This window comes from Lissotriton helveticus, chromosome 3_1, assembly GCF_964261635.1.
Source record: "Lissotriton helveticus chromosome 3_1, aLisHel1.1, whole genome shotgun sequence".
NCBI classification, from domain to species: Eukaryota; Metazoa; Chordata; class Amphibia; order Caudata; family Salamandridae; genus Lissotriton; species Lissotriton helveticus.
Window position 1 is genome coordinate 50,754,622 of NC_136061.1, and position 18,914 is coordinate 50,773,535.

Below are 18,914 nucleotides of genomic sequence, written 5' to 3' on the forward strand. Positions count from 1 at the left end.
TCCGAAGATGGTAAAGTCCGTGCACTGCCTGCCAAACGCGTCCTCTCACTCTCCTCTCACTCGCGCCCTCCAACGCTCTGCGATCTACTGCTTCAGTCTGAAACCTCACAGGGCGCCACCCTGTGTAGTACATGAGGTCGCATGAGAATGTGTTCCAAGCAATGAGCTCAAACCCAAAGTATAAGACTGTCTTCCAATGAGGATTACTGACAACTGATGAGCTAGTCTGTGAGTCAAGGAGTGATCCTAAATCAATAAGCTCCAAAGAGTAAGATCAAAGCTATAGACAGAGAGTTGTTGATAAAGTTTGAAGGTCACACACCACTAATGAGATGTGGACTTTGAGATTACGAGGTGTGTCCTTGGGCCAAAAGAAGCTATGTCTGTCCCATCTATGGGCATAAATGGGGACAGAGGTTCTTTCTCTTGGCCCATGGAGAAGAGGCTGCCAATTTCAGTGTAGGCACCAAAAATGTAAGAAATACAAGGCACTTACACTGTCGGCCTTCCCAGGAGAGCAGCATTCCTCTTTGTTTTCAGGGCAGGGAGGGGCGCATTTCAATTTTCTTTTCTCTGGAGTGTAAGGTTTTCTGATTGTTTGTGTGTATGCATGTATTTGGTCTTTCTATGCTTTAGCCTTGCCAAAAGGCAGCAAAGCGCTGTAAAGTGACAAAGACAAGCATACATTTAATGAGTGATAGGAGAGGTTTTTAGTATGTGGACTGATACTGAATTGTGATGTAGTGTTCTTTAAGGAGGTGAGGCTTCAACTCTTTCATAAATTGGAGCAGAGTTTGGGCAGTCAGTACAGAGATGTTCTTCTAAATTCTGGGATGATAGAAAGAAAATGGCCTGCTTTATGGTTTATTTTTAATTTTTCACTTCTTACCACTTTGGTGTCTTGGTTCCTCTGGGTATTCGGAGTGATGGTGTTTTCCAGGCACCACTTTCTCAGCCCTGGCAAAATAGACAATAACATTTGGTTAATTTCAGACAAGCTCTTTCTCACTTTGGACCTGAAATTAGATTTGCATCAAATATTCAAAATCAAATTGGTGAAATGAATTGTTCCTTACAGTATCTTCTTCGTTCAGTACAGTGTAGTTCCTGTACTATTTCCTCTACAAAAAGGTACTTTGAAAGACAAAGCACTGTGTTGCAGTGCAATGGGAGTGTATTTTACAACATTTTCATTGTCCCCTTAATTCTCTTTTTGAGTTGAGGTTGAACTTTTAGTACTGTTTATTTCAGCTCTGGTTGTACCTGTTCTTTTACTACACCTCTTTCCAGCACTCCTTCTGGAAATCCTGGAGAGCCTTTGCCTTCCCCTTGGACCTCAAGCCTGGACATCATCATCTTATCTTCTGGAGGTTTCTTGTGGCTGGACCTGTTTTCTCCAGTCTGACATTGCATCCTGAGTACCCTCCTCCCCATCTCATGCATAGTTGTGGAGAAAATTTGCTTCTGGAAGGCATTGTCCTTACCTCGGACAAGCCAGACAGTAGAAAGATGTGTTGTCATGTACAGCTGCTGACACTGTGCGTCCAATGGCAAGATTTGTGCTGTAAGGGACATTTGGTTTTAAGTAAATTTGCTACCCATTAAATGTTACTATTCAATAAGAGAGTGGTACTAGCTAATACTTTGGAAGTGTGCTCTAGAAGCCAAAAGATTCTTGTTATTAGGTAATTCTCTGGAGGAATGATTTATTGGTTAATATTCTGCTCCTGCCCCCTCCTAATTACTACTCCGCAGGTGCATGCTATATAGCCTATTAGTAAAACCTCAAAGGAGTGTATCATTAGTTAATACTCTGGAGATGTGCAGTAGCATTTAACACATCAGAAGACTGTGCTAGAAGGCAATACACTAGAGTTCTATACTAGTAACTATGACAGTAGAAGAGTATTCTACCAGGTGTTATTCCAACGGAGTGCACAAGGGGGCAACACTCAGGAGATGTAATACTTTGTATGCATGAACCAGTAGATATTACTGTGGAACAGTGTGTTAGTAGTTACTACTTTGTGTAGTAAAAACTAAAGGTTTCTCTTTCACTCACCAGCTCACCAGTGCACAGACCAACATGAAGCTCCCTGCCTGCTTCCAGAATACCGACTCCATTATCTTGAGCCAGGTGACATTGTAGACACACAGTAACCCAGGCTATATATCTCGTATGCTCTCCCTAGCGGTAAAAAGATATGGACAAAAACCCAACTGGTATTATTTAGAGACAGTTACGTCGGTATGCAAAAGCATTACACAAACAGAAATAAGGAGACTCACAATAACTTTAGAAAGGTGCTTAAAGCATCATGTATTCAAAAGACAGTTGTAGCAGCACTGTACAAGAAAACAAACCCAAATTGGACTTGGTGCATGGTATGTGAATGTGACATACGGGTAGCAAGTGACAATTTAAAACAGCTGGGATGGCGCGTGAGGTAAAATTTGTGCAAATATATACAGTGAATCAAAAAGAGGTCCATAGGAATGAATGGGAATTGCAAGCGCAATTTGTGAGTACCCAATAGGTACTTACAAATTATGCATGCAATTTCAAGGGTGCAAGGGTTCCAAACGGATACCCTGTTGCACCCCTAAAATTACAATTTAACCACATGTTGCGCACGCAATGCCCCAAGGGCATGTGTGTGTGTAACATGTGACTTTTCAAAGAAATCCAAAATTACCAGCAACTTTAGATTGATGGTAATTTGCGATTCATATTAGCGGAATTGCTAATTTATTTTGTTTAATGCATTGTATTTAGGGAATCACAATCTGCGATTCCTTAAATGGACTCGCAATTTAAGTCATTGCAAATTTAGCAATTCCTTAAATAGCAATATTTGCATTTGGGATGATGCATCCCAAATGCAAAAATACCGGTCGCAAAGGGGCAAATTCTGTGAATCTACCAGTTTGCGACCGGTTATATCCCGCCTGATCTTTAGTGACTTTTTTCTTTTAAATACAGTTGGTGCTTATGTATTTCTTCTTTCAAAATTGCAATATTACGTTCAGTCGCCTCTGGTAGGTTTAAATCATTAATTTCTTTTTCAAAAATGGAAATGTCCAATAATAGTTTGTTTCATTTTAAATCAGCATACCAATGGATGAATTGAACAATCAATGTTCCCACTCTTTTAAGTGACCCCTATCCAAGTCCTCAGAAGATGGAAAAATAAGTATACGTAACCCCCTTGGTACTTGTTCCTTCTCGATATATTTGCGCAGGACTGTTGCGTCCCACCACCTAGAGAGCTCTTGCTTCTTTATTCTCTCTGATCTTATAAATTCTTGTCTCAACCCCTCCTTCGCTATTTCCCGGGTGTTATTTGGTACCCATGTTGAGTTTGAATTAAATAAATCATCAATGAGGGCATCCCTATTGTCATCAAAGGTAGCCATAGTTCCAATGATGCCTCATACTTCTATCCAATCAAATATCAAACAGTAATGTATCACCTATAGTAGTTCTTTAGGGGTATTTACAGACTGAAAAAGTAGGAAAGGATGATGGTCCACATCCTTCCCTTCTGTTGTCATTATTCTCTTTATTGATGGATGTACTGGATGTGATTCAGGATCTTTGTGTTGGTAGAGGACAAATACATCTCATTAATTCGATGAATCAGACATTTCCAGTGAGGTTATGTTGGCTTTAGACCCTAACCTTGAACATCACGCCCTAAGACATCCTCCCACCAATATGGCACTGAGTATTGTCAGCAGTAGCTGCAGATACCTTGGGTACCTTAAGAGGAGGGGAACCTTATCTAGCCATAAATAAAATTTCCACTGTATTTTGGATGATTCTAAGGGTATAAAACCTTGTGGTACAGGATCTGGGGTTGCCTCCCCTTGTGAGGGAGGTTCTATATGCTTCCTCTCTGTGGTAGCTTTTGCCTCCATTTTAAAGTATTTTATAGAATTGTCTTTTTTTTTTTGTATACTGTTATTTTTTTTAACTGTACTCCTGCAAAATACCTAAATAAAGTTAAACAAAAAAATATATATTTTATAGAAACAGGGGACCCTCACAATGAGAATAGGGCAGGACATCAATATAGAGATACCATGAGATCCATATAGGTTTGTCCAAATGCACAGAAATCTTTTTCATATGCTTATTTTTTTTTTAAATAAACAAAATGTAAGTGGGAAAACATATACCATAAAAAGTAATTAAAAAGGAAGAAAGGAAGAGCTCAGCCATTATAGTGGGACCAGGCCACTTCTATCCAGCTTTCAATTTCCATACATGTTTAAAAAAAGCTGTGATTTGTGCTGCTGCTTGGTGCTTTTTTCATGCACTGGCAACAGAAAATGGCAATATAGTAATAAATAAATAATGTTTTTAAACAGGAGCTTAGAAACAGTCAATCACATAATGGGAGAAGCTACCCACACTGGGGATGAAATCCAAGCCAGTTCCCCTACAATAAATAAATGCTGTTTAGAATACATTCATTCATGCGTTGTCCCCTAAGGGCCACTGCTGCTTGTGAATCATGTTTTATAAAGCGTGAACTTGGCCCAAGGGTATTGGAGCGCTTTACATGAGCACCAGTTACATTAAACAAAGACACGTTCATTTTCTGTGGGCACGAGGAGATTGACTATTTTGCCCAGAGGCATCATTTGTTGAAAATACACCGCTTGCCAACATTTTTCACTGACCTTTCTTAGGGCTTAACACTGACTCTCGCCTCACTCAGTCTTACTGGCAGAGGAAGGAGATTTGCACATGCAAAATGCAGTTTGGGTTCAGCTATTTATAGTCCAAGTCTTTCAAATAGGACCAGCCACCGGGAAACATCCTTTACAACGCAACTTTTACCACGCAGTGCCTTTACGACGCAACTTTTACAACGCAAACCATTACAACGCATTGTGCTGGGGGGCGCTCTAGGATAGGGAATGTGTTTAATTTTCTAGCCAACACCTTCCCTACTATCCACGGGGACTTGAGTTGGAATAGTAAATTAAACTATTCACTATCCTGCGCCCCAAAGCACTATGCGTTGTAAAGGCATGCATTGTAAAACCGCGTTGTAAAGGCATGCGTGGTAAAAGCATGCGTTGTAATGTCTTACATCCCCAGCCACCCCTAGGTTGACTGTTCTGGATGCCCTCAAATGACAGTGTGATGGCGGCGTCTCACCCAGAGCCATCAGGTTGAATACTGACTCACTGGACCTGACATCCCAACGCAGAGGCCTGCGGTCAGGACACCGTCACAGAACAGAAGTTGCTCGATTAGTAAATGCAAGTCAGTGATTATTGTGAAGTCCTTTCCGAAGCTTTTGCATGGTCCAAATTAAGTCTACAAAGTGTATGCAGACCAGAATTCGAAGCTGGGTCCTCTGTTCCAAAGTTGGCAGTTCTAGCCATAACAGCAGTGGCGGTCGCCATAAACAAAGGTTGGTGGGGTGGGTGAAGGAAAAGCATGAGGGGTCGCTCGGGGGAGGATTAGAAATGCTATATACATATATATATATATATTTTTTTTTCAACTGACCTTTAGCTGCCAGCCGCCTTGTGCGTCGTGTCTCGTCGCACCACCTCTCCTCTTCCTGCCTGGTCCCAGCATCCCCTGGGACAGAATCTGTGTCCAATCTCCATGCTGTACAGCAGCGCAGGGATTGGCCTGAGGGGACTAGAAAGAACCTCTGCTTAAGCCAAGGAGTCTGTGGCGTATCTCCACCCCGGCTGCTCAATGCAGCTGGGCTGTAGAAAATCTAAGTTTGCATTTGTGTTTTGGTCGGCTTGAGATGGCAGGTCAAACACACATGAGCACTCAGGGAGTGGAGTACACGTAGCACTACTCCTCCCACCTTCCATGCCTCGGCCCCGTCACACCCTACAGCTCTGGCTCAGAGCGGGCAAATCCAAAATAAAATGATTCAAGAACATTGTTTTATCTTACATTTGATGCATCTGAAACAGGCAGTGGGACGACGCTCCTTTGCCATTGCGAAGAAGCCGCTGCTGCTGTATAACCGCACATCCTCTCTGTAAAATATTTGCTGCCCCTGAAAACTAACAGAGCTAACAGCAGTTGTGGAAGCCACAACCTCTGTGATCTGCAGCACATCAAACATGCCCGTGGCAGAAAAGCTGCTCTTCCACCGGGCTTACAATGGCATTGCCTGTGCTCCCCGCACTTTGTCAAGAAAGTGGCAGTTTGTTTGTGCGGCTCATGTGTTATGTTTAAGTATGAGGCTGACACATGGTCTCTTGGTGACGTGCGTGCTTTGCAAGTTCTTAATGTTATTTTTTTGTAAAGATTGCATTGCGGCCCAATGATTACACTTCATCCGGCCCGAGCCGGAGAGTACGGCCCAACCCGGAGAGTATGGCCCGAGCCAAAGAGTACGGCCTGTGTGCGTAGAGTATGGCCCGGGTGCGGAGATTCCGTCCGACTGAGGATGTAAAGATACGACTCGTAAATGATCTCTGTGAATACCAAAAGTCATAAAGTTAGACCTTTGTCTCAGATTACCTTTGTGAATCTGCCTCTGTATATTTTGATGGAGGATTAATTATAGTGATCGACAGCAATATAGTTACGAGGTCTGCTTATATGTGTGTGACGTGAGGATTGGGAATCCCAAATACCAAACTCCTGTAGACACTCGGCTCTTTAGGCTGTGAATTGAACAAGTATTTGAATCCAGACGTAGGCTCATAAGCATTAGTTGTATTGTAGGAACTAAAGAATCCCACTGTCCTTAAGGACCAGGTTCGGACTGAGAAGAATGCGGTAGAATACCACTAGGCAGATATCACTGTCAATAGCAAGAGTGCTTGTGAATCTAAAGAATAGTCCTTGTGATTGGCATTGTATATGAAGTGTGGTACGAGGGCTCCCCTGCTTTAGTGTGTGAGACTCTGAACTGTCTGCCCAGAGATAAGCTATCCAAAGGGCTGCTCTTCTGCCTGAAGACATGGCAAGGATGCTATAGTGACCTAATGTATATGTAACAGTTTCAGAGAGAATCAACTGGAGAAGAGACCTCCAGCTCTAACATAAGCTCCTTTCTCTTTCAGTGGGACCTTGTGTGTGAGCGGAAATGGCTCACGCAAGCCTCAGCCACCTTTTTCTTCATCGGGGTCACAGTGGGAGCGGTTTTGATTGGTTACCTTTCTGATAGGTATAGTATCATGTAGCCATTCTTTTCATATTGTGTTTGCATGTTTCTCCGTGTGGTAGAACTCTTGCTGATACTAACTGTATTCTGTCTTCACTGCAATATGGAGTAGGCACTGCTGTGTCTGCTCAAGGTATTCCTGTCTGTTTTAGGTGGATTAGAGGCATGTAGAAAGCAAGTTTCTGCAAGCTGCTCTGTGGCTGATGTAGTAGCTGCTTACCTTAAAGCATGCTATTGATATCAATCAATCAATCAAGCATTTATACAGCACGCTACTCACCCGGAGGGTCTCAAGGCGCTTGGGGAGGAGGGTCCTCTACTGCTCGAACAGCCAGGTCTTGAGTTGCTTCCTGAAGGAGAGGTGTTCTTGGGTCAGGCGGAGGTGGATGGGGAGGGAGTTCCACGTCTTGGCAGCCAGGTAGGAGAAGGATCTTCCTCCCGTTGTGGCTGTCCGGATGCGGGGAACGGCGGTGAGGGCGTGGCTGGTTGATCGAAGTTGGGGAGTGGGAGTGTAGAAGGTGAGGCGATCGTTGAGGTATCTGGGGCCTTGGTTGTGGGGAGCTTTGTGTGCGTGGGTGAGGAGTCGGAACGTGATTCTCTTGTTGACGGGGAGCCAGTGCAGGTCTCTCAGGTGTCCGGAGATGTGGCTGTGTCGGGGGATGTCCATGATGAGTCGTGCTGAGGCGTTCTGAATGCGCTGGAGCCTTTTCTGGAGTTTGGCTGTGGTTCCGGCGTAAAGGGTGTTCCCGTAGTCCAGTCGGCTGGTGACGAGGGTTCTGGGTGACCGTCTTCCTGGTTTCGGTCGGGATCCACCGGAAGATCTTCCGGAGCATGCGTGGGATGTTGAAGCATGACATTGCATGATATTGCGCTTGTACTCAATTGATTAGTCACACTCCATGAGTCTTGGGGAGATACAAGGTTAGATGAACCCTCACATTTTTGGCAGCTTGAAACAAAACACATTCAAGGTCTGACGTGAGGTAAGTTAGGCAAGTCCAAGAAATAGAGAAGTTTTCCTACTCACTTATATTAGAACATTGGAATGTTGGGAGCTCCATTGAATGTTTGGAAACATGTGGATGGAGCTCTTATGAAATGATAAAGAATTTTCAGGAAATTAGTGCCCATGCACCATTTCCCAAAGAGGCGGAAGAAAATCCGCTCCTGCTCATTCCCTGGTAATTCCATTTCTTGCAAAGGTGCAGTATCTAAAATGGATGTAGATCAGTTTATTAGCAGTGGTGCGGGTGTAATTACAATGGTACTTGATATTGCAGCCACTTCACATGTTGCAGATGTTGCTTGCTCTACATCTGGCTCAGTACTCAAAGATGGCAGTAAAGCTAGAAACTCAGAAGGCCCTGGAATGGCACCAATGATTTCAGCTTGAGTCATTTCTTCTCGCTGTAACACCAGAATAAGAAGAGGACGCACGGGTCTAATTTGGAGACACATTGGAGGCAATAGCCCCAGGCTGCTGAACCAAATCGGCCAGTGGTCTATTTAAATTTCACTCAAATTCTTCTTCTTCCCAATATAATACAAAGCATATATAAACAACTCAGTCCATGACAACCATTGGATACTTTCATGTGAGTGACTGCATTTTGACATTATACATATATAATCCACATCAAAATGTCCTACTCCCAGACCCTTCCTAAAAAAAAGTTACAAGTGTAAGGCACCTATGTTTATCAGTGATTGTGCCTATAGGTCGTAGGTATAATCAGCTCTTTCCATAACAAGCAAGACATTTATTGAAGATTGCAATTTTTGGAGTGGTGTGGCTCACTGGTTAGAGGCGGCAGACCCGGAAGCAGAAGTCGGCCCGGTACCAGGGTTTGATTCCCGACGCGGCAGGGTCGTGTACCAGGGTCAGCGGACTCGATAATTCTCGCCTCGGTGCCTACTCTAACCAGGGGTCCCACTCGGCAACTCTGGGCATTATCTTGCCTAATCTCCACAACGGCCCCATCAACGCCGGGGATGCCTGCCTCCACCTTGGGGATTCCCAGCAGGTACCATCCCACAGGGAAAGCCAGGACGGGTTCCCCAGCGGTATACAGCGCCAGGACGCCGGCTGGCAACAGTGCGCTTTACAATTATACACATTACATCATCATAAACCAACTTTAGACAAATGTGTTCATCCTATAGAAGACATGCACAAATCATTATAGTATATGCAAATTTAATATAAGTAACATATAAGTAACATTTCAAACAATCTCATATGGCCCTGGTGTGACACCTAGTAACAAACTGGAGTACTGCTGGTTTGTAAAAAACTTGCATCTGACTCAAGAATGCATACATTTATGTACATGAATGAAAAAAGAGATTTCAAAATATTTGTATCCACTGGTTTACCCAACTCACATTGAAGTTTAACCGCATGCGTGCGGCGGTTATTTTTGCCCTGTGCGGCTTTTTTCTAAAAGCCGCGTTACATGACGATCTGAGCTCGTCATGAGCACGCGAGCGGCGCAACTCATGACGAGCTCAGCTCGTCATGAGCATGGAAGGGGTTAATAACAAACAAAGCAGAAGGACAATGAGTTTACTAAAAGCAGCAGTAATTTACTGACATATGTATAGAGGATCTTTTTGGAATATACACTTGAAGGCTCTTGAATGTGTCAATGTATGCTAGTACCTTTTTATATTAGAGTGCCATCAAAAATGCATAGTAATCAAGAGATTTATGGAAGGTTGCAATGCTGATTGACTAATCATCACAAAGCAACTCTGTTAAATGTATTTGTTCTATAGAACACAAGCACAAATCATTAGAGTAACTGTATGTTGCCTGTATGAACACTTTAGGTTAGAGCCACACCCTGAGACGTTCCAAGTAATTACATCTGGCGACGAGAGGGAAGCCTAATAATAAATTGTGATATTATAGCATTGCAATGAAGTCCGTTAGAGTTCCAGGGTCCTGAAGGCTTTGGCTTGCAATTGTGTGTTTAATTGGGGGCGTAGATGTTCACATACTTTTTGAAAAAGGATTGTAGGCGGACAACACCCAACTTTACATCAAGATCTCCTCCATCGAAGAGATAGAGACAATAAATCTAGCTCTCGAAAAGACGGTCCAATGGCTATCGACCAACTTCCTCAAGCTAAACGTACAAAAAACAGAATTTATTTTAATCTTCCCGCCTCATATAACCAGTGACAAAGGAGTGGATCAAAATGATCACTGCTCTGAACTGCACGCTGACTCTGGTGGACTCCACCTTATCAGTGGGAATCACACTAGATAAGAACCTTAACATGCAAAGTCATATCAACCTGTTGGCTAAAAACACCCGCTTCGACCTCAGCTATCTCAGAAAAATTAAGTCATTCGTTGAGAAATCAGACCCCAAAACTGCAGTTCCATCCTGATCTCGAGGCTGGAATACGGATGAACAATCCTCTCAAGGCTCCCCAAAATCTCAACCGTCCCTATAAAAACCTGTCTCAATGCCGCAGCAAGACTCATAATAGGATCTAGGCTATATGACCACACTTCACCACACCTGAAGGCACTCAACTGGCTACCCTATTAAGCTCGAATCCACCTAACAATAGCTTGCATCACTCACAAGGCGGTACACCGCAACACCCCCCAGTACCTCGCCCAAAAACGTACCTTACCGAGAGGAAACAGACACTCAAGGAGCACAGACAATCTACTTCTGAAACCTTCACATTTCAACAAGACTAAAACCTCCAACAGAGCATTTTCTGGAGCCAAGAATATGGAACTCGCTTACGCCATACATCAGAAAAATCTCCTCTATGCTTCTCTTCAAAAAGGAAGCACAATTATTCTCGATGAGCAAATTCCTACCTTAAATTTGCACATTTACGACCCCAGCTATACAACCTCCTAAATTCCTCTACTCTTGAGTCACTGAGACTGCGAAGCGAAAACCAACACAAACTCAATCTTGTTTTTATTGTTTCAGAACAATGACCACTACTGCTATTCACCCGGACCCTTGTCCATTATGCTGCTACTTTTATGCTATAATTTTGTATGCGATGTTTTTCACTTATATGTTTTACACCTTGCTCTTTATGTAAAACGCTTTGAAATCCTACTTTGGGTCTGGTTCGCACTGTAGAAAACTCTAAAAATAAAATAAGAATAAAATGATTGTGTTTAGCACCTCAAATTTTCTCAAGCACAGAATGAATCCATGGTTATATTCAAACTTCAGACTCACTCTTACTGTACTATATTGATTGCTTGTATATTTGACTACGTGCATTGCTTCTTATTTCCTAATGTATGTTTCTCAGAGCCTGTGAATTGAGGATGCATGTCCATCTGTGCCAGCAGAGTGTAAGTAGTTTAAGACAGCCATGCTTTTCATGTGTTTCTTTACAGGTATGGCCGGCGGACAATGCTCCTGGTGTGCTGTGTGTGCTCAGTGGTGTTCGCGATGACCGCTGCAGTAGCTCTCAATTATCCCATGTTTGTGGTCTTCCGGTCTCTTTCTGGTGTGACACTTTCTGGATTTCCCATGCTTACAACGGCATTAGGTGAGAACAGTGGTTAGTTGGAGGAGATTGTTTTTTACCAACAATAAATTGGATCAAATGTAGGTCCCATCACCCAAAATAAAGTGTCCCACATTTGTGGATCAGAATCTTTTGCAAGCCATTGATTTCTTAGTGCTGGGGTTCATTTATGAAGATTTATGTGATAAATGGCAAGGTTTGCTTTCTACCGCTCCTCTACTTTCTCTATTATCCCTACTCATTCCTTCACCAGCCCTCATATCAACCCCTCACCATACTAAGCTCCCCTTCCTCCTTTCCATCTTCTCAGCTCTTGTCATTCCCACTTTTTACTTTGCCACCTTCCTTTCCCCTCTTCTATCCAGGTTTCCTTTCTTTTCTCTCCTCCCTACTAGTCCTACCTGTACTGTTTTTCCTCTCACATGTAAACGACTGTACCTTGTGCACCACCACTTCTCTCAACCCCTCTTGCTGTCGCATGTCCTGTAGGATACGATTAGCTGAAGAGCCAGGACCGGTTGGCAGTGTCACATGACAAGGACCAACCTGGCAATAGTATACAAAGTAAAATACAATCAACTTGTGATATTTTGCCATCCCCCACCACCAGAGTTCATACATTGCATTTAGGTGTATTTTGTTTTTTTGTGTTTTTTATTATTCTGGAATGGAAAGTGGTAATTGCTCATGGTTACTTCTCCCATTGACCATCCCTTGTCTGGTTCCCCTCTGCTCACTCTTCAAAAGTTGCACTAACAGTGTTTGCTGACTTGTGCATATCCTGCTCTAACTGGACTCTAGACTGTGACTGACCTGCCCTGCCCTTCAGAACCATTAAGCAGGCAAATGGTAGAAAGGATGGAGATAACATTGTGAGTTCCACTGCTGATGGGCAAATATCAGCACTTTGTAACACAAATGTTGGCAACGATTGATTGGTTGACAACTCAATCTCCCACATATTTTGGTCAACATGAACACAGTGGTTCAGTCAGCATTTAACAGTGACAACAATGCTAAATCAAATAGGTGCTACTCTGTCAGAGGGGTGAAGGCCATCGCCGACCATTCTGATGCTGGCTGATAGGCCAAACATCAAACCCCAAAGGACCACGAAGGGCCCTGTAAACCTTTAGAAGATGATGCAATTAATATCTAAGGTTAATAAAACTTATTAAGAAGCATCAACATTCAATTTATTTTGTGATACAAACTGTCTTATACATACATACTCAGTTTTATTTGAAGCAACACTGAAAAATGGTGTAAACCTCTAACTATTGTTTCTCAATAGTGAAAGCTGAGCATGGTCACCTGACATATGCTGCATAATATCCCTTTGCATAGTAAGGTTAAAATCAATTGTTTTCTGGTTGTATCATTTGCTCAGTGTGCATGTTTGGAGGGCACAGTCTCTAATGCAGGAATTTTGAGGAGCATTTTCTCTTTGCCTTAATAACTTCAAAGAGAAATGCTACAATCAAATAAAAATGTGCAGTTCATAGTACTATACCGTAGAATATTCAAGACACAAAGATATAATACCTGATTTTCTGTTTTCTTATTTATTTATTACTAAATTATTACCTGTGGGAAAATGTTGATGTCCAGGTCTCTCTCCATATCATACACATGCTCTATGTTTAATCATGCATCCGTGGTTTTCTTATGGTTAATTTCCATACGGAGGTGTATGGACAACGTTTTCGATATCGTAGGGGCGATTTTGGAGAAGGATCTGCCGCCATTCTTGACAGTGCAGATTCTTGGTGTGGTTAGAAGTATTTTGCTGGCTGATTGAAGGGTTCTTATTGGTTGATATTTTATTTTTTCTTTGCTAGCTATTAAGGCCTTTTTCTGTTAAGAGTTTTGTGTACCAGACAGCATAGTTTAAAGGTGATCGCTTTCTGAAGAGGAGCCAGTGAAGGGTCTTCAGACTGGGGGCCGAGGGCGAGCAAGGAGAGAGATTAAGAACCAGCCAAGCTAGGAGCTTTATTAAGTGTGCTTTAATTATGGATGCTAGCAGGGCATTGCCATAGTTCAGGCAGCGTGTGATTAACCCCTGCACTAAAGGCATGCGTGAGGACAATAGGATCCATTTAAAGATTTTTCTAAGGCTACGCATTATCCCATAGCATGTGCGAACCACCTGATTGACGTGATCAGACATAGAGAGTTTATTGTCTATTATTAGTCCAAGATTGTGGGCTGCCATCTTAGATGAAGGGCAGGGCCCTAGGGTAGATGGCCACCAGTCACTGGTCCACAACTTCTGTGCATTTCCAAAGATTATCATTTCCGTTTTACCAGTGTTAAGTTGGAGATGATTGTTTGTCATCCAATCATTGATGTCTGCCTACATTGCTTAAATATGAGTTTCGTGTTGTTGGGATCAGGTCCTAGGGTAATTAGCAGTTGAGTGTCATCTGCGAATGACACTGTATCAAAACCATGGGCTTTATTTATCTTGGCTAAAGGAGCTAGATACAAATTAAAAAGTGTGGGTCTTAGAATGGATCCCTGGGGAACACCCTTGTCAATGGGCTAGCTACTGGAGGTGAAGGCTGAAGGTAGAGAATAAGTTTGTACTAGATCCATGTAATTGAGTATTCTCAGTCCGCTCTTTTCAGGAATGCTGATAGGAGATTAAAAGACTGATTTAGAATTCGGCAGACCTTATCACAATATCATTATACCCCAATACACTTGTAATTAGACAGACTTAATATCTGTCACTTTTGTGATAGAGTACTTTTCTGTCAAACTCTTAATAAGGCCCTAAAGCCCCAAAGTGTGTGAGTGTATGTATGTGTGTGTGTGTAATTGTGGAATGTGTGTATGTGTATGTGTGTGGTGTGTGTACATGTGTATGTGAGGTATTGTGTTGGTGTGGGTGTGTGTGAGGAGCGTGTATGTGTGAGAGTGTGTGTGGCATTGTGTGAGTTTGTGTGGAGTTGTAAGGGTGTTTTTGTGTGGTGGCGTGTGAGTGTGGGTGAGTGTGTGTGTGGGAAGGTTGGGTTTGTGATTGTGCGTTGAGTGTTGTTTGTATATGTTGGCGTTCTGTAAGTGTGTGTTTGGGGTTGTGTGAATATTTGTATTAGTGTTGGTTTGTGTGGGTGTACATGTGGGAGTGTGGTAACAAGACAAAATATCGAATTCAAAATATAGAATTACCAAAATATCGAAGTCAAAATATAGAATGGACAAAATATCGAATGGACAGAATATAGTGGTGAAAAATATCGAATTGAAGGTAAGTAATTTAATATCGAATAGTAATTTTTACCCCTACGCTATCCAACGCTTTCCCTACTTTTGCACTCTCTGGAGGGGGAATAGTAATTGTTACCCCTACACTATCCAACGCTTTCCCTACTGTTGCACTCTCTGGAGTGGGAATAGTAATTTTTACCCCTACGCTATCCAATGCTTTTCCTACTGTTGCACTCACTGGAGAGGGAATAGTAATTTTTACACCTACGCTATCCAACGACAAGACATTTTAAAAAATTTGATATTTTGACTAACTATATTTTTTTAAACAATATTTTTGCTTCGATATTTTTGTACTTACCTGATTGTAGATAGGAAATCAATATTTTTGCACGGTATGTGTAGGTGTGTATTGGGGTTGTGTGTGTATGGAGTTGTGTGGGTGTATGTGATGTGTGCTTTTGTATGTGTACAGTTGTGTCGATGTGAGTGATAATGTGTGCGGGGTTGTGTGGGTTTCTGTGTCAGTATATGTGCATGGTGATGCTTGTGTATTTTTCTGTTTGTGTGTGTGTGGATGTGTGTATGAGTGTGTGTATGTTGGGTTGTATATGTATGACTATGTGTGTGGGTGAGTGGATGAGTATGTGAGTGTGGGAATTCTATCATTTTTGTAGGCCAGTGCCTGTGAACTTTTGTGCGTAAGTGTGTGGAATTATGTGTGTTTGTTTGTAGCTTTGTATGTCTGTGGTTGTGTGTGGTTTTATTTGTGGGGTTGTGTGTGTATTATTGTATCTCTGTGAGGGTTTGTGAGGGTGTGTATGAGTGTTGAGCTGTGTTGTGTGTTGTGGTTGTGTGGATGTGTATTTGACTGTTTATGTGGGATTGTGTGTGTCACTGTGCATGGGTGCATTTGTAGGACTGTGTGTGTGTCATTGTGCGTGCTAAGAGGTGTGTGTGCCTCTGTGTGCAGTTATGTATTTGTGGACTTATGTGTATGTGAGAGAGGCAGAGTGTGTTTGTTTAAGTGTGTGTGTATGGGTTGTGTGGGTGAGTGTGTGTATATGTGAGATTGTATATGTGTGTGACTGTGTGTATGGGGGTTACGTGGGTGTCTATATGAGTGTATGTGGAGTTGTGTAAGTTTGTGTGTCAGTTTTTAAAAAAGCAGCCGTATTTGGGACACAAAGAGCCATGATTTAGCCCAGGGACCTTTAAGGGAGCCACGCTAGGCCCACAATGGATCTGCTGATTTGATGATAGGCCAAAAATAAATTTCTAACTCATTTTAGCAATAGGGGTCACTTTTAGACCACCCAACCCATCCAGACAGTCAGGGTATATCTACCCAGACCCTTGCATAGTGTTTATTCATGTTTATTTAGGATTTAGGGACAGAGACCCCAAACCTAAGACGGCAGTCACAACATGCTGTTGTGCAAATCAAAAAGCTTCTCAAAATAGTTGGCTGATGGTGGAGTTTTTTTTAATGATTTTAATATTTTCAGGACTGTAGAAGCCACCCTTTCTTGCAGAAGCATTTCCTGTTTGGGTACTGATAATTAATGACTGAAATTTCACGATCCATCGTTCAATGCAAGGTCCTTCATTGTTCTGTTTTATGTCAGTTTATTGTATGGTAAAGAGTTGATAAAAAGGTTAAAAAGTCTTGAAGTGAACTTAATAGTTCCCACCTTGCCATGCAGGTATGTTTATTACATTGGAATAGAATGGCACTCCACACTTCGGTGTTGGTACCAATAGGCACTAACTTTCAGAAAACATACTTTTGTGGTGTTCTCTGTAAGCCTATAGTATGTGAGAGTAACATGCTTCTGTAGTAACAGATGCAGAACGCCAACGGTGGACTCCAGGCGCCGCAACAACCCCTAGTTATTTTCGTAGGTATCTAAAAGTACTTATATGCTGTTGGTGTGCAAGCACAACTCCTGCACCCACCGTTGCGGGGTACGACCCATGCGACTGGGAAGAAAGTCACTGACGATAATGGAGTCGTGCACTACCAGAATGTCCAAACAATAATAATGAAGCTCAATCAGTTCCTTCGTTGCAAAAGTCTTTAATTATATAAATGTAAAAGCAACAGCCAACGCGTTTCGTTATTAGAACTTCGTCAGGGCAATCAGTAAAGCTGTAATCGCCTCGATCAGTCATGCCTTGAGCATCGCAGTACAGAATGATATTTCAGAAGCGTGCGCCACCATGATAAGGGCCACGTTATAGTGCTGTCAGTCAAGCGTCTCGACGAGGTGCCGGGTATCTTTGGACTAATATAATTAAAGACTTTTGCAACGAAGGAACTGATTGAGCTTCATTATTATTGTTTGGACATTCTGGTAGTGCACAACTCCATTATCGTCAGTAACATGCTTCTGTAATGACATGGAACAAGAGTTACTGCATAAATTCAAATGATTCAAGTTCTTGAAAATTCCTGGTCATTTCAAAGGCCAGTGTTTCAATTATGCAAGGAGAACATATAGTCATTCTTTTCCCATCATTTTGAAATGCAATACGTTTCTCTGATGAAGAAAAAACTTATACATAGCTCTGTTATTGACCATCAATGTGGATGATGTATGTCTACATTCTCCTTAATCTGGTTTATATAAGAAATATTAGGTTATTACTATCATAGTTCATCCCATTGCTCAGCAACAGTTATACCAATTTTAGCAGATTTGAATACATTATCCCAAGGTGAATACGTTCCTGTAATGCACTGCTTATGACCTCACATAGCGTATGACCTCACATATCATAATGCTCATGACATGGTCAGTGACATCACTGATGACATCGCTGAAGACATCTCAAATTACATCACTGATGATATCATCCACAGAACTACTCACACACCCACTCACACCCCATGGAACCTATCACACACCAAAGCACTCACCCACACAACCTCTTTCACACTGATTCACAGACCATCTCTGTGAGGCCCCTCCTCTTTGTTTTAGAAAAATAGCCCTGGGGAAGTCCCTAAGGCCAGACCACACTGTCCCCTTACCTCTATAAATGTGGTTCTGGGGAGGTGGTGGTCCCTGGGACCCTTACGGGCAATGGAGGGGGGTCCGTATGGCTCCCCTCTTTTTTTCTGATAAAGCCCAGGGGGAGGTAGTGGTCCCCCCGGGCTCATAAAAGCCTCAGGAGGAGCTCCACGTGGCCCTCCTCCACTATTTCTTCAATCGGACCGTCCCAGGGAGGTGGCAGTCCCTGGGGCCAAGTTTGGCCATGGGGAGAGGTGTCTTGTGCACCCCCTCCCCTTATTTACAAAATATAAATAGGCACCTGGGACCTGACCCGCGTGGGTGGCCATGTTTCACCAAGCACGAGATACCACGCTTGTTTTTTCCCTGCAAATTCGTGAATCCACCGCTATTTTCACCACGAAAATTTTACAAAATTGCTTTTTGGGCCAGGCAGGGTTCCTGGTAGACCCCAGCACCAGGCCTAGGGGTCAAGGTATTCCTACCCTGGCTCCTTCTCTTTTCTTAAATGTTTTTGTTTAGGACTTGGCTTAGTCCCAAAATGGCTGCCAACACTTCCTGGTTGAATTGCTGGCAGCCAATCAGATCTATTCACAAGAACAGGAGGATACACGAAGGGTACGTGCCTCTAGATATACTCATTTGTTTTTCTTTTAATAACTCCAAAACTAGGATTTACACCAAATTAAAAAAAGGTCACTTTCTGAACCAAGACCTATGTTTCTAATCAAGATCTATCAAATTTGGAGTAATTCCATTCAGCAGTTTGAGCTGTAGTTGTGTTCAAAATCACCATGGGAAATTGCATAGGGAAAAACCGTTTTGGGACCACCCTTTGTCTCAGTCCCCTCTTTTTGAATCACACTGAAACTTTCAACACAGCAGCTGGACTGAGCATCGTACTAATTTTGAAAATGTTGTGAAGATTTGTCAAAGGGTGGCAAAGTTACAGGTAAACAAAGCATTTCCTAAGTATAACTACCTACTGGCGACCACC

General features: G+C 42.6%; 1 protein-coding gene across 2 annotated transcripts in view; it reads left to right on the forward strand.

Annotated features, from left to right (window-relative positions):
• The window catches only part of LOC144824397 (solute carrier family 22 member 7-like), a 327,454-nt gene that overhangs the window by 189,606 nt on the left and 118,934 nt on the right, over window positions 1-18,914 (forward strand). For both annotated transcript variants that reach the window (XM_078683505.1, XM_078683506.1), the window contains 2 exons: window positions 7,063-7,166; window positions 11,554-11,708. In XM_078683505.1, the coding sequence (XP_078539631.1) occupies window positions 7,063-7,166; window positions 11,554-11,708 (259 nt within the window). The remainder of the gene's footprint in view (window positions 1-7,062; window positions 7,167-11,553; window positions 11,709-18,914) is intronic.